Source organism: Leptodactylus fuscus, chromosome 6 (assembly GCF_031893055.1).
Source record: "Leptodactylus fuscus isolate aLepFus1 chromosome 6, aLepFus1.hap2, whole genome shotgun sequence".
Lineage (NCBI taxonomy): Eukaryota > Metazoa > Chordata > Amphibia > Anura > Leptodactylidae > Leptodactylus > Leptodactylus fuscus.
Genome location: NC_134270.1, coordinates 82,527,440 through 82,551,329, shown reverse-complemented (window position 1 = coordinate 82,551,329; position 23,890 = coordinate 82,527,440). Strand labels below are relative to the sequence as shown.

The 23,890-nt window shown below is 39.5% G+C and overlaps 1 protein-coding gene and 1 pseudogene across 1 annotated transcript in view; both read left to right on the top strand.

Annotated features, from left to right (window-relative positions):
• Positions 1–22,924, top strand: part of GRIN2D (glutamate ionotropic receptor NMDA type subunit 2D) — a 721,729-nt gene extending 698,805 nt beyond the window's left edge. Inside the window, exons 17-18 of the mRNA XM_075276758.1 lie at positions 15,234–15,466; positions 21,302–22,924. Of these exons, the coding sequence (XP_075132859.1) occupies positions 15,234–15,466; positions 21,302–22,795 (1,727 nt within the window). The 3' untranslated portion in view covers positions 22,796–22,924. The remainder of the gene's footprint in view (positions 1–15,233; positions 15,467–21,301) is intronic.
• On the top strand, positions 4,747–4,860 carry LOC142211024 (U6 spliceosomal RNA; annotated as a pseudogene).
• Positions 22,925–23,890: the final 966 nt, after the last annotated feature.

The following is a 23,890-nucleotide window of genomic DNA, read 5'->3' as shown; positions in this document are numbered from 1 at the left end:
AGTTCAAGCTGCCCTGCAGTCCGAGGGTACAACAGTGTCAACCCGTACTATCCGTCGGCGTCTGAATGAAAAAGGGACTGTATGGTAGGATACCCAGGAAGACCCCACTTCTTACCCAGAGACATAAAAAAGCCCCAGATTATAATCTCTGGGGCTCCACATGACATAAACGCTGTAGTCTGGCCACAGCAGAAAGGCCATGGAAAAAAAACACATGGCTCTTTACAGTCCCTGCAAAGTGGAAGGGAATTGCACATTGCGGAAAAATATGCTCGGTTTTGGAAATCGTAGCATGTCATGTATACCTATGAAAATGCCAGTGGTTTGCCTATAGCTATAATAGACGTAGTGTTATGGTCTGGGGATCCCTGACCACGGACTGGCCCCTGACTGATACTTCTCAGTCTAGAAAAGGAAAAACATATATAAAAACAAACAATAATAAGTATGAGTAGTTTGGACTTCTAGTGTGGATACTCCTACACCCTGCCTCGCACAACTAGAAGTAGCCGTGGGCCCGACTAACTTGCCTGAAGGGGCACGAGCACAGCCGGAGAAGTAGCTAACCTACAAAGGGAAATAGAGCCCCTGTCTAGCTTCACGTTTACGAAGGAGAGGCAGATACAGAACAAGCCCCCCACGGATGTCCAGACGCGGACTAACGGTGAACATGAGTAACGCAAAGCATAGGTAGAAAATAAACGTGAAATACAGAATAACTGAACTAAGCAAGGGATAGGAAAAAACAGAACTGAGTATCACACACTATAAAAACCCCTACCAAAAAAATTCCAAACCTCCAAACAGAAAAAATACCTAGGGCTCGCTGCGCCCGGAACACTATGTCTGGATAGGAGCTCAATACTTAATGAACCAGTCCAGTGTGAACAGGAGCAAGAAACTGGATGGGCCGGGATGCAGATGGTAGCAGTTTCAGACATCAGACCATTACTGGAGCACAGGTACAGAAGTTTAAGACCGGCATCAGATAGCATGTGCAACAGCCTTATATAGCAAAGAGAAGGCCTCGCCCATGGCCTGTCAAGTATTCAGCACTGCAGAGAACTTAACCCCTTCAGAGGCCAAGACACACCAGGCACTGATCCACCAGGCAACTCACCACGTGATCCACGCCCGAGTGCCAGAGCAGAAACAGCATGTCTGGTGTGAACATTCCCCTGCCGTGCATCAGGTGTTTCACGCGCTGAATGCCGTCCAGACACTCTACGCCTGAACCTAACAGGCTTAGACTGCTTAGACCGGGTCATAACACGTAGAAAGTCTACAGAGGAAACCTCTTCGGACTTTCTATGAAAGCGATGCACCTTTTCCCATAGCACATTTTGCTGGGGCCCGCTACATGGGGCCTTAGCCTTAAACACACTTGAATGTGCTTTTTTTTCAGTGATGGAGTCTTGCATGGTGAGTGCGCATACAGGCTATGGAGGTCCACTGCATTACTTATTGTTTTCTTTGAAACAATTGTTCCTGCTGATTCCAGGTCTTTCTCTAGCTCTCCACAGGTGTTCTTTGGCTCTTGGACAACTCTTAATTCTTTTTACTCCTGTATGAAATCTTGCATGGAGCACCATGGTGAAATGATGTTCTTTTCACTTCTGGATTATGACTCCAACAGTGATCACTGGAACCTTCAGTAGTTGGAAATTCTTCTGTAACCAATGCCATCAGTATGTTTTGTAACAATAAGATCAAATGACTTGTTACAGCTATCAGATAGATCAACTGATAATTATGGGGTATTTGTCACTAAGTGGCAGGATTGCTTTCTACAGTAATTCCGGATAGATTTCAACTGGTGTCAGAACTTTCCATGACTTTTTGCACCTCTCTTCATGAGTCATTTCTAATTATTACACATAATTTATTAAATAGGTTTTAATAAAAGATTATTGATATATAAAACATCTGAAAAGGGAATGATACATTTGGAAAGTGGAGTGGCATTGTATTAGAGAAAATTCTAAGGATAAATCTCTTTATCAGCGCACAATATAGAAGTTTTTTTTTCTAATATCTAGTTTTTCCCCTGATATATTATAGAAGAAGTTATATCATTGAGTTTGGAGGAGGTAAAAAAGGATAGAGTGAAAATACACTCCTGATGGAAGTCCTTAAGGAGTTTGTATGAATCCCTAGGTTGGAGGTTATACCTTTGAGATCGTAAATCATGAATGCTGCCTATGCCTAATGATTTCCAAAAAATGAGATCAAGTTCTGGTAAATTAAATTCTAGAAAGTATAAAGAAAAAATGCTGTAATGGAATTTGGATATCCCTCCGAATGGTAACAAATAGGTAATTCCCTGTCCAATTGGAGATATGAATAGCTGTAAAGTAGGATGGGGGCAGGTCAGGTTCCCACAATAGAGATAATAAGCAGGTTTGTTGTAAAGGAAAACCCCTGTTACTCCATCTCTCAATTTCCAACCAGATCTTATCATTGAAATTATTCTACTACTGGGTGAGGTAATGGTGCATGCATAATAGCAGTCTTGTAAACTCATGATGTCAAGGTCACCAGCATCATAGAGAAAGCAGTTATAGGTTTTTTGTTAGACCAGAAAATGAACTGAGTAAGGCCATGGCTTGCATACAAAAGAAAGTTGGTATTTTAGTAAGAATTGATCTAAATAAGTGTAGAAATTTTAGTAATGAATATTTTAAATGTGTCCTTCCTACCCATCAATGAAATCCAGTCTTTAGAGAATATTTGGATGTCTTTGGAGATCTCGAAAAGGAATGCCAGGAATTTAAACTCGTAAAGTTTAGTAGAACGGTTGGTCAGATGAATCCCTAGATACTTGACAGTGGCATCTTGCCAATATAAATGAAATTTGACTTTCTTGGGGTTCAAACATGCTGAGGGAATGTTTATTGGTAAAATATGTGAATTAGAAGTATTAATTTTGTACAAAGAAGACATTGCTAAACATTATAGTAAAAATAGCATCTAAGGAATTCTCTGGGTTGGTGTTGATTAAAATGATATTATCGGCAAATAATGCAAATTCGTGTTCATGTGAACCTATATGTAGCTTTTTTAACATGCCACCAACAGGCTAGGACCAACCTCTTCAGAGGAAATGGCAAGAAGAAGCGCTCACCCAAATGGATACAACGTAAATTTATTAAGCACAGTACGACGCGTTTCGGGCTCCTCAAGCCCTTTCTCAAGTGCAATATAATCACCTTCCTGAAGCAGTCAGAAGTCTTCCGACTGCTTGAGGAAGGTGATTCTTCTTGCCATTTCCTCTGAAGAGGTTGGTCCTAGCCTGTTGATGCCCTTACGTCCCTGTGACGTTCCTTCCAGCTGCTTCCCTTTGGTTCTTCACATTTGTGTATGCATTTGGTTTTGTTGTGTCCGACACAACCCTCCAAGGTGAGCGGCCATTATTTGCTTGCCTTCACCCACTTTTGTGCTTTAATATACTACATCAGGGTTGGCTCGGTGCCTTGTTTCTTTTCTTCTTGTTCTTTTTAACATGCCAGTCCTGGACCAGATGTGATGAAGGGGGTTTAGAATTAAAAGTTGAAGGTAATTCTAAAGACATATCCTGTTAAGGAAGTCTAGGTCCTCTTGAACCGTTTTCACTTGGGGTGATGGTACCATTTCTTGTAATCAGAATTTTTGTGGGGAAACACTAATTGTATGGAATTTTATATGGGCATTACAATTGGATGAGAAGATTAATCTTCCTTCTTGTAAAGCTGCTACAGAAATATCGACAAACAATTTCACTGAGGTGTATGTGCACAGAGAAATACTGGAGGGATTCCAACAGAGTGACCGGTTCCGTGCTCACTCAGAGGCAAAGGATATTCAGTAGATGTAGATATAGTAAACAAATAGTTTATTGGAAGGATAACCCGTTTCGGGGTTATGGAGAAAAACAACATGCTCCACCCCTTCATCAGATTGTGGCTTTTTAGGCCGGGGAACCGAACTATCTGTTGGAATCCCTCCAGTATTCCTCTGTGCATATTCAATCAACTTTGTGTCGTATACTGGTAGACGCTGATATTCACACTCAACCACTTGAATGCACAAAGGTGCATATGTAATGTATATCATATATACAGTATATGCAAATCTACTAAAGGTCTGTGAGAGGCACAATCTCTCTTGTATCCTCCATTTATATCATACTGAGGTATATGTGGTTGGAAGTGAATGTTGTTTTTGTGCATGAAATTGAAGTTATTCTTTATCTTGATAGAAAGTGTACTGTGCTGTGCTTGCTTTGGCAGCACATATGTGAGATATATATAGAGAAAGATCCACCACACAAAAATTTGGATATTACCTAGTGTCAGACTAGCAGTTTACAGGTCCTGTAATCTGACACTAGAGTGGGACCATGTATCTCAGAGGTGTGTTTCTGGTGGGACACTTATTGTAGTGCACCTCAGATAGCAAGAAGAAGGGAGGTCCTACTCTCCATATTGATGCATGTCCCTTATGATTACAGGTACAGTGATTAATTGCTGCAGCCATGTTGTTATGTTCTCATATTGTATTGTTCAGTATATGTTGATGCAGTCACTGATGTTAGGAATGACTGAGAACTTGATGCTAATGTATAACTACTAGATAGTATGTAAGGACACTTATTGTAGTGCACCTCAGATAGCAAGAAGAAGGGAGGTCCTAATCTTCATATTGATGCATGTCCCTTATGATTACAGATAAAGTGAATAAAGAATATAAACCCCCCCAACCACACCAGTGTTAGTTCATTAGGTGTGCAACACATATACTAAAACTGGAATGATACAGAGAAGATTAGCATGGCCCCTGCGCAAGGATGACATGCAAATTTGTGAGGCATTCCATTTTATTTGTTTTTTGTTTTTTTAAAGTGTACTGTGCCAAAGCATCTTGTGGTACACTGTCAGGTAATTTTCTAGGTTTAGGGACCTTGTGGAACCAATCAGCCAATTCAGGGAGAAGCGTTTTGATCAAATTTTGAATGCGTTTTTTAAGTTGCGAGCCTGATACTGTTTCTGAGACCTTTCTAAATTTAATGTTGCTGCATTTGTCACTATCCTAAAAGACAATCATTGTGGCTTGCACACAGGATAGTTTGTCTTTGGTGTCATTAAATGCATCAACCAGGTCATTGTGTGCAGAAATCAAACCAGCCATTTTAGATTCAACATGAGACACTCTCATATGCAGGAAGATTGGATGGGCACTATTAAATGAGAAATGTCCTTATGCAAGAATTTCTCAGAGCAGTGAGCATGTCTAAGAGGGTCTTCTCCGAGATAGTTTTATCAGGAGTTTGGGATTCAGTAAATATATCTGAAGACAGGTGCCTCACACAGCCCATTCAGACCCATGGAATCCTGTTGCTGCTGTCTCTGCTTCACTGGGCTCACTGATGTAGGAGCTGGATCATCAGGGAAAGAAGACTGCGAGAAAGTGTTATCATCAGAGCTTCTGGTTGGGGAAGGAGGTGCAGGTGAGTATGGAGAGTTGTGAAGTCTTGGCTGTAACTGAGGAGGGAGATATAAACCACCAGAAGGGGATTTCAAAATGAGTGATCACCTTTATAGTCTTCCTAGAGACCAGGGTGGAGAAGGAGTTCTCAGATAGATGTAGCTGGACCTGTGCAGAGGATGAAGAAGTAGATGAGTTGGACATGATGGCACCATTCCTATTTGCATCCTGCTGTGCAGCAAAAAAGTAGTGGATTGCTCTGTGAACCGTTTTTCTACCTGTTTTTTTCCTACCCATGGGTAGAGTGGCAGGCATCCAAGAGGTTGACTAAGAAGTCTCTGACAGGAGATACATGCTCATAAAAGAGTAATGGAGACGGATCTCTCCCTTTACACGGCCATGAACTGAACTTTGGTGACCAAGTCATGACACTTGAAAAATTAGTTTTTGTTTTTCCATAATCTGGAATACATAATTATTATAATTTTACATGATTACATGATTTTACATGATTACAATCATATCAAATTTGTTTAGCTTTTTAAGTTTTTCTACTTTTGCAAAAAAGGAAAAAAGAAGCTATGCGAGGGTTTATTTTTCCCATGATGAAAGGTTTTCAATTATACTTTTCAACATTGAAATTTCAACACCAAGAAGGAAAAGTCTTGGAATTATGGAAACCACTGGATTGACAGATACTTTAATTATATGCAAATGGTAAGAAAATGGAAACAAAATATTCTAAACATCTTGATTTATTCAATACTTACACACCTTTCCATGCTTTAATGAGGTTATTATTGGTTGTCTAAGGAATATTATGCATCACTGAATGCACTTTGGGATGCAATCAAGCTTGACTTCTGGCAGCTCCCTTTGCAATTGCTAATTAATGATGTCCCGGGTGTGCGCTATGTGTCTGGACACATTATAGGTCAGTTTAGCACGTTTAGGTCATTCAGGCTGCTCATAGTACAAATTCAAATAATCTTTATTAGCGTTACCAAAGAATAAGACATTTCGTGTTGCCAAAGCAAAAGGAGGTTGGGGGTGGTGGAGGGGGTGGGTACGGGGTGGGTTTGAGTGTCCTTAGGTCTCATCGTTCTTGTTTGGGGCGTGTGGGTGTCGGTGGGTATGGGGTAGACAGGTGATAAGGGGGTTTAGTGGTGGGTGGGGGGGTTTGATAATCCATGCATCTCATCTTCCTCTTGTTTGGTAATTGCTGGACATGTATTGGGCAGCGATCTCCACAGTGGCTTCCTTTTCTCCCAGTAGGATGTAGAGTTTCCTCTTCTCGTCTGCAGATGTGAAGTCTGGGATGTGGGCAGAGAGTCTTTGGTAGCAGACGGCCCTCACAGCTGAGTATTTTGTGCTTCTCATCTTCTAGGGCCCCTTGGTTGCAGTGCTGGCACAGTCTGTTCTCCCATTGCTTGTATGTCTGCCTGTGCTGCCCTGTTTCAATCTCTAGGTTGTGGGCACTCAGTCTGTACTGGCTCACGGTACAGACTGTAGCCTGCTGTTGTCCTGTTAAAAAATGACTCCTGAGACACATTGGAAAAGTGGCCCAAATCCAAATTAAGGTAATGTTGAGCCTGTTCGTGTTCCTGAAGACTAGAGGGATCTGGCCACCATACATTATACTATCCCACACCATAATCCTGAGAGTAGGACTGGTTTAACATTCTCTTCTGAAGGTGTGACAGTTCATGGCATTCCCTACATGGTCTCCAGGCCAATCTCTGTCTATCACTGTGTCTGACACAAAAGTGGAAATTCAATAGCAATGCATTGGCACCATGTCATCACACTGTGAAAGTTGCAGCAAGATGTCAGCTGTTTTTAACAGCTGATACCTCTTGAATATGGCAAAGGCTCACACAACACAACAGAATGTAACATAAGTTCTCATAAGGACCGCAGTAATAGTAATATTGCAATCTTTTGGCATTGACATGTAAATCTCGAGGGAAACATTTAGTATTCATCGATCAGCCAACATAGGCAAAAAGATTATTAAATGCAATGGAAGAGCTGGTAACTCTTGCGTAGATTAGTAAAAGCTAGTACATGTATCTGTACCTGGTCCTGTCATGTCATGATATTGCTGTCATATCACAAAATATTGATCTCATCAATAAGGGGTACTAGATTATTTTCAAAATAAGAGAAAATATACTGTCTGCCATCAGCTTTAGTTTTATTTACCGACTGATTAATTTCATGGGCCCTGTTTTCACAAGGTCCTCTTATGGTGTAATAACTTTGGTCCACCATCTACTAACGTTTGTATAAATCAAGCAGTTAGATAAATACATACAAGAAGAACACAAATCTACATTGCATAAACAAAATTGTCAAGTCTGTTCACATTTGTACTTAGAGCCTCTGTTGCAAATTTTCTCACATTTGACAAGAAGAAGTGGTTCAAGCAAAGCATAAAACGTCACAATAGTACGTGATAAATTACCGCATTTTAAGTCCAAAGGGAGCCAGTGGTATCTGTTGTATTTCTAGTCATGGTCTGAGTTATAATACCCTTAGTGGTTAATAAATCAACCCAACTTCAGAATTTTTGCTTGGAGATTTTCTGTAATATTCAATTTCTTGATTTACTATAAGTAATTTAGTTACAGTATTTTTTTTTACTACTACATTCATTGAGTTTCATCACAAGCACCAGGAAATGTCTCATGTATCTAATATACGTTTAGGCATTTTATGGTAATTAAAAATATTAAAGTCAGGTTAATTAACAAAGCTGAAAATCTGCTAATTTGCATAAATAAATTGCCACTATGATCTAGTAATAGCATTGTATAATATTCTTGGCTAAAGTCGATGTGAAAGCCAAGACTTTCCATAGCATACATTTTAACTTAGAAATAACAAAGCAATAATACTCCTTCCAAAGTTCCACAATAAAATTGTTTCTGCTTTACAGCCACAATATCCTACAAAGCGTTTTGTGGTGATCTAGATTTTGCTCAGTAGGAGTACAGGTACTGTAATACCCTAAAATGCAGCTAGTAAATATTATAGTCATGAATATTAGCCTTCATTGATTGGTATTATATCAATTCACATTAATGCAGGGGTCTCAAACTCAACTCAGCATGTGGGCCACAGAGCAAGATCCCAGCCAGTCGGTGGGCCACACCGTGGTAAATTTAGCCCCACCCACTTTTCTGTTGACTCCGCCCATTCATTTTTCATGTGCCCCCACATTGTATAATCCTCCTACAGTCACCCGTAAACTATATGCCCCCCCTCCATCTTTCCCCCAGTTACATATACACCCTTCATCTGCCCCCAGATTCATGTCCCTCCATCTCTTCCCCCAGATTCATGTCCCCCCATCTCTGCCCCCAGTTTCATGTCCCCCATCTCTGCCCCCAGTTTCATGTCCCCCCATCTCTGCCCCCAGTTTCATGTCCCCCCATCTCTGCCCCCAGATTCATGTCCCCCCCATCTCTGCCCCCAGATTCATGTCCCCTCCATCTCTGCCCCCAGATTCATGTCCCTCTATCTCTGCCCCAGTGTCATGCTGTTCTCCCCCCTCCCTTCGTCTGCCCCCAGTGTCATGAGCCCCTTCATTCCACCTCAATGTTTAAAGAGGACCTTTCACCATTTTGCCCACAGGCAGTTCTATATACTGCCGGAAAGCTGACAGTGCGCTGAGTTCAGCGCACTGTCGGCTTTCCCGATGTGGGCCCAGTGTGAAGAGCTTACGGTCCGGTACCGTAGCTCTTCTATGGTCAGAAGGGAGTTTCTGCCACTCAGTCAGAGATGTCCTTCTTCACAGCACAGCCTATTGCGCTGTGCTGTGAGAGACGGGAGGAACTCCCCTCTCCCTCCCTGATAATGCTCGTATATGGACGAGTACTGCGAGCAGAGGGAGGGGGGCTTTCCTCCCGGCTCTCACAGCACAGCGCGATAGGCTGTGCTGTGAAGAAGGACGTCTCTGACTGAGTGGCAGAAACTCCCTTCTGACCATAGAAGAGCTACGGTACCGGGACTGTAAGCTCTTCACACTGGGCCCACATCGGGAAAGCCGACAGTGTGCTGAATTCAGCGCACTGTCAGCTTTCCAGCAGTATATAGAACTGCCTGTGGGCAAAATGGTGAAAGGTCCTCTTTAACACACAAAAAAAACACTTATACTCACCATCCAACGCTCCCCCGCCGCACTCTGCAGTTTCACTAATAGACCTGTAGGCGCGATGTTATGATGTGACGTCATCACATCGCGCCTATATGTCCACTAGCCGGAACGTAGTGGCTAGTCACGCTAGGGACGCCGGATCCGCGTTAAATACATTGCGAGATGATTATATCCACTAGCCGCTAGTGGATATAATCATCTCGCAATGTATTCAACGCGGATCCGGCGTCCCTAGGCTTGTGCGGGCCGCACAAAATTGTTCGGGGGGGCTGCATGCGGCCCGCGAGTTTGAGACCCCTGCATTAATGTGTTAAATGCGATTGTGAAATTATTTGCTTCTGTCTATTGTAGAGCTATTGTTATAGTTTCACTTCTTATAAATTTAATATACAAAATTGCAAAAAAAAAAAAAAAAAGTGGGTACTGGACCAGTGCCTACTGAGAAGAGTTTTGTGGCATGTATTAGAAAATAATTCAATGTGTGACATTGCTGTGATTGCTATCCTGACACACAGTAATATTATAAGGAATACAGTGATATTTTTGTGTATTTATACCTGTGCTATGATGTCACAATTAGAGTATAGACCATTGTTTCCACTGTTCTTATTTCATTCTGACCACCTCTGGGTGATTTTCATATATTTATTTGGTTAATGCTTTCCTTTCCTTCTGCCTCTCTTGAGGGGTTGTTGAATCTGACTCAGAGCAAGGAATTCACTAAAGCAATATAATCTTGCCCTAGCCCAAGTGTTACAGGAATGGGCTCCATAGATGTCAAATGATTATGCAGTTTGTGGATATTTTATAACTTGCTAGATGATGGTTCTAAGGCCATAGGAAATGATTCATCTGATTATGGTAACATTTTTAGGATTGTATTTCCCATAAGCCTTTACTTAGAGGGAGGACTACATTATTTATTGGGTATTATTCTTCATGCAAACTTAGTATGGTGGCCTGAGCAATGAGCCATTTTCTTTGTTTCATTTGTTGTAGAGGTTTTCATTCAATTACATAAGCAAACAATACAGTAGATTCACAAAAGGGTATTTATGTATCCAGTGTTGAACCCCTGTGCTCAAAAGAGGAGGTAAAGTGATGTTGGTATGAAAAATGTGATTTAAACAATAGGTAAATTCTGATGACCTATTCCCTTAAAAGAGGACCTTTCACATCCTCTGGCAACTGTGGTATTATATATCAATGGAAAACTGACACTGCGCTGAATTTAGCGTGCTGTGACGCTTCGCATTCGGGTCTCCCAGAGATATTGGTGCCGTTAGTTTCGGCACCAATATCCCTTCAACATTAGAAGGGCAGGCCGCAATGCTCAACATCATTGTCTGGTGGTAAGGAAAGCCCCTCTGACCGTTTGTTAGTCCTTTTCTGTTCTTATATAATTTAATATGCTTTAATATATGTATTTTTTTTAATAACTAATAGTAAATATTAATATATTTTTATATATATATATATATATATATATATATATATATATATATATATATTGGTTTGTCTCCAGATTTTTTTTTTTACTGGCATAATAGCTGTTTCTACATATGGGACATTTGTAATAATTAGAGATGAGCGAACAGTGAAATATTCGAGATTCAATATTCGTCTCGAGTAGAGCTTCAATATTCGACTACTTGATCGAATATCGAATCACATTATAGTCTATGGGAAAAAATGCTTGTTTCAGGGGAAACAACTATTTGACTAAAGGAGAGTCACCAAGTCCACAAATAGCAGGAGGAGAGTGTTTAGGAGGAGCGATGTGCAGTTAACGTGCACGGACCCCATTATAGTCTATGGGGACCATGCACTTTAACTGCACAGCACTTGCAGTTGCCCTGATAAAAAGTAAGCTCCCTCGTAACCGCAAGCTGCCAGCTCTCTTCCAACAAGCAAGGACGAGCCTGCTGCAGAACCAGCGTTGATTTGCCGCAGGCTCATCCTTGCTAGTTAGGAGAGCTGGCATCTTGCTGTTATGAGAGAGCTGACTCTCTTTCTCATAGGAATGAATTGACCAGCGTTGATTGGCCAGTGTACAGCATTTAGCCAATCAAGGCTGGTCCTGCTGGAGGCTCGTCTGTGAGGAGGTGGAGTCTAAAATCGTACCACAATGGAGACTGCTGTGATTCGATCTTAGACTCCGCCTCCTCACAGACGAGCCTCCGGCAGAACCAGCGTTGATTGGCCGAATGCTGTACACTGGCCAATTAACGTTGGTTTATTCATTCCTATGAGAAGAAGTAAGCTCGCTTGTAACAGCAAGCTGCCAGCTCTCATGACTAGCAAGGATGAGCCTGCTGCAGAACCTTGATTTGCCGAATGCTATATATTGTATAGCATTTGGCCAATCAATGCTGGCTCTGAATCGAATATTTACTGCGAATAGCTATTAGTATTCGATCAAGTAAGAATATTTCGAATACCGTAGTATTTGATCGAATAGGTATTCGAATAGGAATACTGCTCACTCATCTCTAGTAATAATTATTTAGGATAAACTTTTTTGGTGTTATTTGCTAAAGTATGCAGGCTGGTCTAGTGTAAGATAGATGCATGGACGCCAGGTATCCTTTTGATATTGCCCATGATTATGGCCCTATCTAGAGAAATAGCTATTTTGTTCTGTCCTTGGGGAAACCCAAAAAGAATGCTCTGTATAAGAGAATTATAAAAGTGCAGGCCCACACAAAAGAGACCACAACTAAGCCTGCGACATTCTTCCCCTTAAAAAAAGGGGGTACATGCAGTGTATTTGGAGTCAGACCTAGTAGACTTTAGTTTGCTTAATAGGAAAGGATACTGCTCAAGAAGAGGATGGTCTGTGGAAAGAATGTAAGAAGATATGCCTGCCTTAAGCTTTGTATCTGGTGATGGCCCACAGATATAAGGCTTCAGGCAAGTGTCCAGGAAATAAATCTATGTTATAGTGTTTGCATATTGACTAGGATTCAGCAATACTACTGTATAAGGCTGTATGATTTGTATCTGCCACAATGCAGGCAAGACTGTGTCAGTTGCAAGAAGACATATTCCTAAGGCCACTTACCTATTTCAACAACTGCAGACATATTACATTTAATATGAAAATGTCTTGGTTTGTGTGAATGTGTTCTTGGGGTGACCAGATGACTGGCTAATAACAACAATAAATGCTAAACCCCTAGCAAGGAGACTGATAACCAAGGAGGTGTATGACCTTAGTGTCCTTAGAAGGATAGAAAGGGAGAGGGCTTTCTGTTGGAGAAGAGAAAGCACAGAAAGACAGTTGTAAACAAAGTATTAGCTCTATAGTGATATGTATTATGTAGATCTATGCTGTATTAGAATAATCTCACAAAAAGGGCAGGGTTATACTGTCCTCAGATAATGGTACAGATGTACATTCAGAATTGACAAGGAGCACCCTGAGATGCATGAAATGTGATTCTATTTCAGACCCTGGAAGAGACCTGAAGCCAGGGGACTGCATGTATGAAAAGTATCATGTTACCCGGCTTCGTCTTAATGCAGTGGGAGGTTGCAGTCAAACTGGATCTCTTCTTCTTTCCATGTATTGTTCCCTTCTGGCACATCACCTTTAATCTACATACATAGCTATATACAGTCTAGCATTGTCCCTTCCGCCCCCTTTGCTCTCCTACTCAGAATTCATGACATTTCTCCTAATCGCAAACCACTTACCTGCCATTTTCTCCAAACTAATAGTTAGACACTAAAAATCTTCTAACACCCTATCCCTCACAGAACTAACCTCTGTAATATCTCCTAAATGCATGCAAGAACACTTGATAGGATGCAAAAGGGGTAAACTCAAATCCTTGCACTCCAACTGGTCCACGTGGCTATCTCCACCCACTTCATTACTCCTAATACAAGGCTATTCCTTCTGGAAGATGTATCACACAACCACTCACACATTGCTCACACAAGTATGATCCTCCCTATACTACAACATGAAACCTTTGTTGGTATCTCATAGATTAGTCCCCTCCTTCCCCACGCCCTTGTTACTCATGTTTAGTGTTTTGAGGCATTTCGTAAATCACCTAAATTGGCTTAGTTGCTGCATTGTCATTCTTATGATGTATATATTTTAAATTCTGTACCTTTTGTGTATGTTCAATAAAAAATAAGTGTTGAAAGATGTTAGGTAAAAAGTTTGGTCTCCAGAAAGTCCTTTTGACAATGTCTACTTCAGTTGTACCTGGAGGGTTTAAGGTGAAAAATTCTTTAAAGTGTTCAAAAAAATTAAAGAAAGTAACCGCCAACAGAAACCATATAAAAAGCTAAGGAAGACCAGTTTAAACCTATGGGGAGTGGGATAAAAGGGAAAATATTTCTCAAGAAAACACTATTTTAAGTAATGCTATTTCTTGCTCACTGGCACCAGAGAAATATAGCAAGATCTGTGGAAAGTGTAATCTATTGGCCAATGGAGATGAGAGGCCAAAGCAGCACAATGCTGGACTCTAGTTAGAAATGTCCTGGGAAATTCACCTAATGTGATGAATGATCTGGTGGCCCTGGTTCAGAGAAGTTTCCCAGAATGTAGTCACAAGTGCTGTTGGAAAATGAAAATTCCATCTCCTAAAAGCTTGTTGGCAGAGGGAAACATGAAGTGCTGTAGAATTTCCTGGTAGACGGCTGTGCTGACTTTGGTCCTGATAAAATACAGTGGACCTACACCAGCAGATGACATGGCTCCCCAAACTATCACTGAATGTGGAAACTTCACACCAGACCTCAAGTAGCTTGGATTTTGTGCAGCCTCTATATTCTTCCTCCAGACTCTGGGACCGCGATTTCCAAATGAAATGCAAAATTTACTTTAATCTGAAAACACCTTTGACCACTGAGCAACAGTCCCTAACTTTTTGATGATATTCTAATTTATTGAGATGTACTAGCATATTGAGTCATGTTAATGTGTTAAATGTTAAACCTCATGAAAAAAAGCAGAGCTTGGCAATTGACCACTATATGATGCTGTTAACTGAGTTATTTCCTCGCCACTAATATTTTGAAATGAGCGTTGCAGTTTGGATTGATCTTCACCCAAATTTACCAGAAGTTTTGGGTTTAACCTGAAACTTTGAAGGTATATCATCCATGAACCTTATGTGAAATTATTATAACTAAACCAAAACACAAATGGAGCTTTATCCACCTCAGTAGGATACATGAAAATATCAAATCTGCCCCTGTATGTGCCCCTAACATTGCTGAATAGTCCAACAACTCAAGTACTATTTTTTATCTTCTTGTGTAATGAGCTCTTCTGTTTTCTGATGCATTGCAACCTCAATTTGTTATGGTTTGTTTATTGTTTTATTGATTTCTATTGATTTATTTTTGCTCTTTTTTAATAAACTCATGTGCCGGTTATGATGACAAGTCTACAATTTTTTTCCTTCATCATCTATCTCTTTAAAAAAGGTGCTCTCAAGTCCAAACAAATGATCATGTCATTGCATATTGTGAGCTTTAGGAGACATTTATTTCTGAAGCTGATTATACTGTCTTAATTGATTTCCCTATCTTTTTTCACGTATGATTTATATTGTTATGTCTTGTGCTTTTCCTTCTACAGATGAGATTGAAATGCTGGAAAGACTGTGGCTATCAGGAATTTGTCATAATGACAAGATTGAAGTTATGAGCAGCAAACTGGATATTGACAACATGGCAGGAGTCTTCTACATGCTCCTAGTCGCAATGGGATTGAGCCTGCTGGTCTTTGCATGGGAACATCTCATTTACTGGAAGTTGCGACACTGCATGAGGCATTCTGGGAGGCTTGACTTTTTATTGGCATTTAGCAGGGTAAATATCTCATCAATTTTTTTTGTGTGTTAATCCACTTAGGCTACATTCATACCTGTGCTAGCCTCTCCATTGGTGAGAAATGCCAGTTGTTCTTACGGACCCCATAGACTAAAATGGGCCTTAAAAAATAGCCTTAATTCGTAGTTTAAAATAAATCTGTTTCAGTTTTGTAACATTAAATTTAGGATAAGGCCCCACGTTGAGGAAATGCAGCTTTTTTTTGTTGCAGATTTTGTTGTTTTTTTGAACCAAAACCAATAATGGCGACAAAAGAAATGGGAATTATAATGGAAGTTCTTATACTTTTACCTTCTGCTCATCCTAGCTACGGCTCAAAAAACTGCAATAAAATCTGCAACAAAAAGAGCTGTGTTTCCTCAATGTGAGGCAAAATCTGCAAAAAAAAAAGCTGCTTTTCTGCAATGTGGGGCCTTAGCCTAAAAGACAAAAACTTCCTATTTTACTCAATGACAGATGAACGTGTTGATTTTAACGTGTATTCTGCTAATAAACAGAGACTCTTTATCATGGGGATGATATTTGATTACTCATAGTGGTGTATACAAGATACAAATCTTTTTAAAAACAATATTAAGGGGGCCATTTTTGTGTTACGTTGATGTTTTGCACATACTCTATATACTCGAGTATAAGCCAACCTGAATATAAGCCAAGGCCCAAATTTGACCACAAAAAAACTGGGAAAACTTATTGACTCGAGTATAAGCCTGGGGGGTGCAGCAGCTATTGGAAATTTCAAAAATTAAGATAGATACCAATAAAATTACATTTACATTAAAAATGAATTGATAGGGCTGCAAATGCAGACACATATAGGACAGGTATAGGACACATATAGGACGTGCTCCATAAGTTGCAGCTCTTCAATTGGAGACGGCATCTATGTGACCGAGGCCCATTGAAATGTAATAGTCCACAATTTTATCCACCATTGCAGATAAAAAGTCTGGTCATGTGTATTACAGTTTAGTAACTCCATGTTCCTCAGGTTAATAGCAATTAACCCCATCATTTCCCTCACATTAACCCCTGTGTGCCTCACATAAGAGTTACTGATATGTGGGACATATGGCGGTAATAATTAGGTATCTTCATAATTAAGGTTCTTTATTAGTACTCCCATATGTCTCAGATATTAGTAACCCTTAAATGGGGCACACAGGGGTTAATGTGAAGGACATGATGGGGATAACTGCTATTTATGTGAAGCACATGGAGTTACTAAAACTAAATTAATAACCCCAAATGCCTGACATTAATAGGAATTGTAACACTGAGTATGTACCTGTGTGTTTTACTTTCACTTCACTCTCCTCTTCCTCTCCTCAATGCGGACACAGGAGCAGGGACCTGCCGCCTCCTGGGCACAGGACTGCAAGGACCTGCATAAATTAAGTGAAGGGGGGGGGGGGAGTGTCCTATGCCATTACTGTAGCAACCACTGAAGGACACTCCCCCCCCCCCTTCACTTAATTTATGCAGGTCCTTGCAGTCCTGTGCTGCCTGACTCAAGTATAAGCCGAAGGGGGCTTTTTCAGCAAATTGTGCTAAAAAAGTTGGCTTATACTTCAGTATATGCGGTAGTTATTGAGCAACTCTTGTTTATTAAATGTTACATTTACATTCTGTGTACTGTAGTTTCTGTGGGTAGTAAGTGAAATACTAATTTATTAATTTCCTAATAGTGGATTCACTAAACCTTAAAACCGATTTGTAGAGATATATCACTGAAGCATGATATACGTACAATGTCCCTCATTACTTGGACTGGTGATGAGCAACTAATACGGATAAGTCCACACTGAAGTGAAACCAAGTTTGATTTTTGAAAAGTTATTTAACCCCTTCAGGACAGAGCCTAAATGTACCCTAATGACCAGGTCTCATTTTTCAAAACTGACATGTGTCACTTTACATAACTTTGAGATGCCTTAACTTACACAAGTGATTTTGAGATTGTTTTTTCATGACAAATTGTACTTCAGGTCAGTGGTAAACATTGATCAATAGTTCTGTATTTATTTATAAAAAAAAAAAAAAAAGGAAATTTGATGGAAAGTTGGAAAAAAAAAATTATAGTGGTGCTTGGGTATATAAAGTTAGCCTGACATGGCATCATATCATGTGGGGTAATAAGGGAGCTGGAACAGAGGAGGGTTAAATTTTGGGGATTGTAATTATGGTACGGAAGGGTTTACATTAGAAATTGTAATAGGCCTGTCTGAAAAGATGTGTCTCTAGTCTGCGCTTGAAGCTGTAGAAATTGGGAGTTAATTTGATTGTCCGGGGTAGAGCATTCCAGAGAAGTGGTGCAACTCGGGAGGAGTCTTGTATATGAGCGTGGGAAGTTCTGATAATAGAGGATGTAAATGTTATGTCATTGAGTGAACAGAGAGCACGGGTTGGGCGGTAGACAGAGATGAGGGAGGAAATTTAGGGAGGGGTAGCATTATGGAGAGCCTTGTGGATGAGAGTGATAACTATATTTTATTCTATAATGAATAGGCAGCCAATGTAGTGACTGGCACAAATCAGAGGCATCACTGTAGCGTCTACACTGATAAATGAGCATGGCCGCTGCATTCAGAATAGATTGTAGAGAGGAGAGTTTAGTAAGGGGAAGACCGATTAGTAAGGAGTTACAGTAGTCAAGGCGAGAATGAATCTGAGTGACAAAAAGTGTCTTTAATGTATCTCTGGTATGGAAAGGGCGTATTCTGGAGATGTTTTTGAGGTGGAGGTGACATGAACGTGTGAGTGATTCAATATGGGGGTGAAGGAAAGGTCTGAGTCAAACATAACTCCGAGGCAGAGGGCATACTGCCTAGGAGTTATAGTAAGGCCTGAGACTGCAATGGATATATCAGGGACAGATCTATAAGATGGTGGAAACAGTAGTAGTTCAGTCATAGGAGACCCTTGATGGATCAACTCACTGACTCTGTTAGGTTTATAACTAACCTGCCCTGAATATCATTATATTATCAATAGTATAGTTGGATCACAAATAATATAGACCACAGATAAAATGTCCTGTAAATATAAATGTAAATTTGCTACTAATAACATTTTATAGTTAATCATCCATGAACCATATATTATACCATCTATATATACTCTAACATGTCACTATTTTATGACAGCAATCTTAATCATGATACATCATGACAACATCATGACAACATTATTGTCCGAATAGATGGAAAGATGTACTCACCAGCACTTCACCGATATTATATGAATAGTAAATCACTATCACACCATGCAGCATCTGATATTACGGTGATGTGCATACTTTGAGCTATTAATAGCTCATATAAATAATGTGTGTAAATCGACAGAAACAATGTACGTTAATTGAGCTGCTTGAATGTATTATTTTAATATTTATATTCCTATTATAGGGGGTGAACTGCTCCATATTGTACACATGGGCTTTTAGCAGCAGAAAAACTGATATGACACCATGTATGAAGGCTTATAAAGCCACACAACAGATTGCCCAGAAAGTTCCTGCACATATTTCAACTTTTCATGAAACCTCAGGAACCTTTTCAATTTAAAGAGAATTGACACTTCTATTCTTGTACTTGTAGTACATGTGCTTAGTTCTAAAAATACTTTTATCAAGTTTAACAGAAATTTAAAGTTCTAACCTTTAAATGTAAACTACAAATTCATTTTTGGAAGGTTTTGATTTAAATTAATTTGATATGTCATATATTGTTTTACATGAATCTCAAGTCACAACCCCAAGTTTACTAATCACATATCTATCAACCTCTTCTACACATAGCGTATTCATTCCATAGTCTCCATGGACATATGAGAACCCATGAAATTAACATGCCAGGCACATTAACAGCTGTCTGAAAGTGGTGTCTCTTTATCACACCCTGAGTTCTTAGGTGATTCCTTGCAAAATGTACTTCCTCAATCTCTTCATCTTATCCCCTCCGCCCACATTTCCCTCACCTTGTTACTATTTGTCAAAAATTAATGACTTAAAACAAGGACAAATAGGAGACATTACAGATCATTCTAGGAAGAGAATAAAAACAGATCAGATAAGGGAGAGCGAGAAAGATTTCTAATACATCCAGTAAATACTGCATAATCATTATGCAGAAGTCTGGACACAATCTAGCGGCTTTATCCTTGCTTTCCTAATTTCAGGTCGTTCTTTCCACTAAAATTAGAAAATATGATATATAGTTATGTTTCTCAACAGAAATGCTGAGCATGGTTTGGCACTACATGGACTGGCATGCAGAGTCTCTTTACCTACATTGTAGGTATACAAGTATGCCTACAATGAACTGTATGGAGTGTAGGTAAAAAAGAAGCACTATGAGTCATAGCTATAAGGCCCATCTAGAAATTCATCACTCATATTGATCACAACTATCTGAATATGAATGAGAAATAGATAGATAGATAGATAGATAGATAGATAGATGGGAAGTTAGCTTGGTAGAAGCAGTGGTGTGGACTCAGACAAAACAGGGACACAAAACATGCAGCAAACTGGGTTATTTAGAAAAAAAAAAAAAACTGGAATATAAATAAACCTTGACTTCAGCCACAAAATAAATAAAACAAAATACAGCCTTAACTTCAGGCAAAAAACAAAATAAATACCTGCTCGTCTGAGCACTAACTAAACAGTAGGTTAACCTAACTATATGTGTGGGTTATTTCCAGCCACGCGAACAACACAGGTGCAATATAGGCTCACCGGACTCAGGGTTACAGAACCATCCACCTCCTTTCACCTCATGGAACTGCCATGAACTGCAGGCTCTGTATCCTTTTATGGGTCAGAAATGAGCCCAGGATCCACACCTGGATCCACACCTACTCCAGATCCGCCCTGGACAACACATGTCAGAAACCAGATATTGGATCTTTTGCAACTTCATTGAACCTAGGATGTAAAACAACCCAGTTCTCATGTTTGGTAGGAATCACAAAAGGAATGGGAAGGAAGGGGGGGGGGGGAGAATCAGCAATTAGGACATCCATAAAAGGAAAGAATATTTCATGCCACTATAGTTATTATTTTGCATAAACATACAAGGTATGAAAGCATCATTTGAAAAAGGAATGTGCCATTGAATTTTAAGTAAGAAAAGCATATACATCTATAAAGCATATCAATATCATATCTATGCCACAAGCTTCTTTCATGTTATTTTTATTCTGCATATGTCAGTCAATGATTTAAGATAAATTTGGAATACAGAGGAATAGCAGAGGAATACATTTAGGAATCAGTTATATTCAAGGTGTATTTTTATTTAGCAGTATGATGGATAAGTAGCTTGGTGGCTCAGTGGTTATCCCTGTAGTTGCACAATACAGGTTCTGGGTTCCAATCGAACCAAGGACAACATCGGCAAATAATTAATGTTCTCCTTTTTGTGTGGGTTTTCTCCCACATTCCAAGGGTATACTGACAGGGAATTTATACTGTGAGCCCTGTATGGGACACTGATTGTCAATGTCTGTAGAGTGCTGCACAATATGTTGTTGCTATACAAGTAAGCAAATACAATATGCTAAGATAGATAGAAATCTATAACCTGACAGCTGAAATAAAAGTATATTCATCAATGAGTTTTCTTTTTTGCATAATAGTTTAAAATTATGTTTTTCATGTTATATTCTCTAAATATAAACAAATGTTAATAATTACATTGGGATAATAATTTCAATGTATTTTTATTGGTGCTTATTTCACTGGCTTTTTCTATACATTATATTTTCATAAGCCTATAAATGACTGTGCTTTTGTGTTTTTCTTTCCAGGGTATGTACAGCTGTTGCAGTGGTGAAGATCCAAAGGCTATAGACCAACAACTTCCTACCTTAAATCATTGTTATCCACCACAAAGAATACCAGCTCTTTCAAATTCTGTAGCACCACCCCCACCACCATCTGCTCCTTTACCCTGTTCCAATTTTTTGCCACGAGAAAGGCGCATAGTAGAAAGATGGCGACATGCCAGGAGTCCTAACTGTTACAAAGATATGTATACTCCCACTCGCACTGTCCATGATCCTAATAGCAAAGTGTCTGCTCCTCGTCATTCCCATAAGAACACATTTTCTGAAGGCTTTCACAGATATTATGGCCCTATTGAGCCTGAAGGACTTTCAGATCATTTAGTAGAATCAGGGCAAGCATTCAGCAAAGACAAAAAATTATCTCCTTGTCAAATGTCACCACCAACTCAAAGGGAACACTTCCTAGAAAATCCACCATCTTATTTTGCAATTGTACGTGAAAAAGATGCTCCAGAGCCACCTGGTTGGCAATCAAAAATTTCAAGAGGTCTTTATGAAAATTATCAAGGTGGAAAGGAACGAACTCCAAAATCAGGTGGTGGAGCACGGGGAAGTCGTACACCGGAAACAGCAGTTAAAAAATTTGACCATATGGGAAGTAGCTACCAAGCTAAGAGTACATGCGAGATGGAATGTGAAGTTTATAGTGGTGGTGGCCCAAATGCTAGCACAAATCGCCCAAATAAGGCCAGTGTGGAGGTATGTGATGGTTCACATTTTGGAGGCCATACAAGATTTACGTATGAAGATGAGCGGAGTTGTGGAAGAGATTGCCACCATCGCCGGGAAGAGATGGACATGGAGTCACAGCCTTTACTTCACAAAAAGTCTAATCGTTCTCACATGTGCCGAAGCCATTCTCACCCTCTAGTTATGAGTGCCAATCAAAGTAAATATGCTGACCTCTCAGATTCTGATTCAGATCTGTGTGAGAGAGATCCTCCATGTGTAAAATCAGAAATGGGTCATAACTGTTGGTACTCACCAAACTATTTCTGTACATACCCATCTAGAGATCGACAGACATCGTCTGCACCACGCAAACCTATGAGGTATTGGTCAGTGGATAAACTAGGCAAATATCGACAGTTAAGCAAGGAGTACCTTCCAAATACATGCCATGGCTCTTGTTATTGTAGTAGCTTAGAAATACTACAGCCTCACTGCCATAAGGAGTCAAGATACTTCAGTTGTTCTGACGAAAAGCTAGAAAGAAGATTAGACTGGGATCACTTACGTGGAGGTCACTGCTCTTTTCTCCACCATCATCATCACTCTTGTGACTTAGCCCCCATACATCCCATGTCCCGTAGTTTGGAGGACTTAAGCAGATGTCATTTGAGGTGTCATAGACACATCTTCTCACCAGAATGTCAACCTAGGTCAAGTCACAGTGGAACCCTTTATAAAAGAAGGGGGTCTGCACATTTCTCTAGTTTGGAGTCAGAGGTATGACCAGTAAAACACCAACTTATTTCAAGGCCACCAATGTTTAGTAATGGGAAAAATACCTATGTTCTATATAAGTTGAAACCAAAACTTAACATAAACTCGGCTACAGTCGTGAAAACTTTTGTCTTACATGGGCCATATTATTAGACTACAAATCTTAATATTCAGATTTTACCAAGTAAATACCAAGGATTTTTTTTTTTTTCTGTTACGCAGTTTTACTGTTGCGGCTTTGCATTAACTGGTTAATGTTTTGAGAAGAGCTTACACTATTACCTACTGGCTGGACCAGCAGAATGACCCATTTGCAATCAAGTCATGGAAGGCATTGTTATTAAAATAATACAGAATGGGAGGTTCAACCAACATTTTTAAGGAGGTCATATCGGAGTTCACAATATTTTTTGTCAACAATTTGGTTATTTAATTTGATGGAGACATTGATATAGATGACTTGGTATGTAGAAGTGTAAGAGGTAGAGACAAATCGAGAAATCGATTAATGGACACAATTTTATTAGACTCCTCTTCTGCTTTTACATTTGAGGAAATGTTAAGGGCTTATTTAGACATTTGTAACACTTTTAAGCACACTGCAATAGATAAATAATTGTGAATAGGTAAAATTAGTATACATAATTATATACATAATTAGCTATAGTATTCTTAGATAAACTTTTCTTCCCACTGTTATTACTCAGTCAAAACTATGAAAGCCTTTGGCTGCAATGTGCTTCTTAGCTTCAGAACAGAATTTTTATTGTAAATTATCAACTATATCAAATAATACATATTAGTTGTAAGGTTTTTTTTAATTTTTTTTATTTTGGAGACAAAACTGTGATATATACATATATATATATATATATAAAAATGAAGAAAAAAAAACAAAAAAAACTTTTCAATATCTCATGATGCTTTGTTATTGAAATACATGCCATTTCTTTGGACATCTTGTGAAGGGTTTGTGTTCATATAATGTAGTCATGGCCATGAGATTGATATCTAGTATTTAAGAGGTAAGTCCCAGTTCCTGATTTATATCTTTTTCTGCCACAGATCATTTGTAATGCATACAAAAACATAGTGGCCTAATCT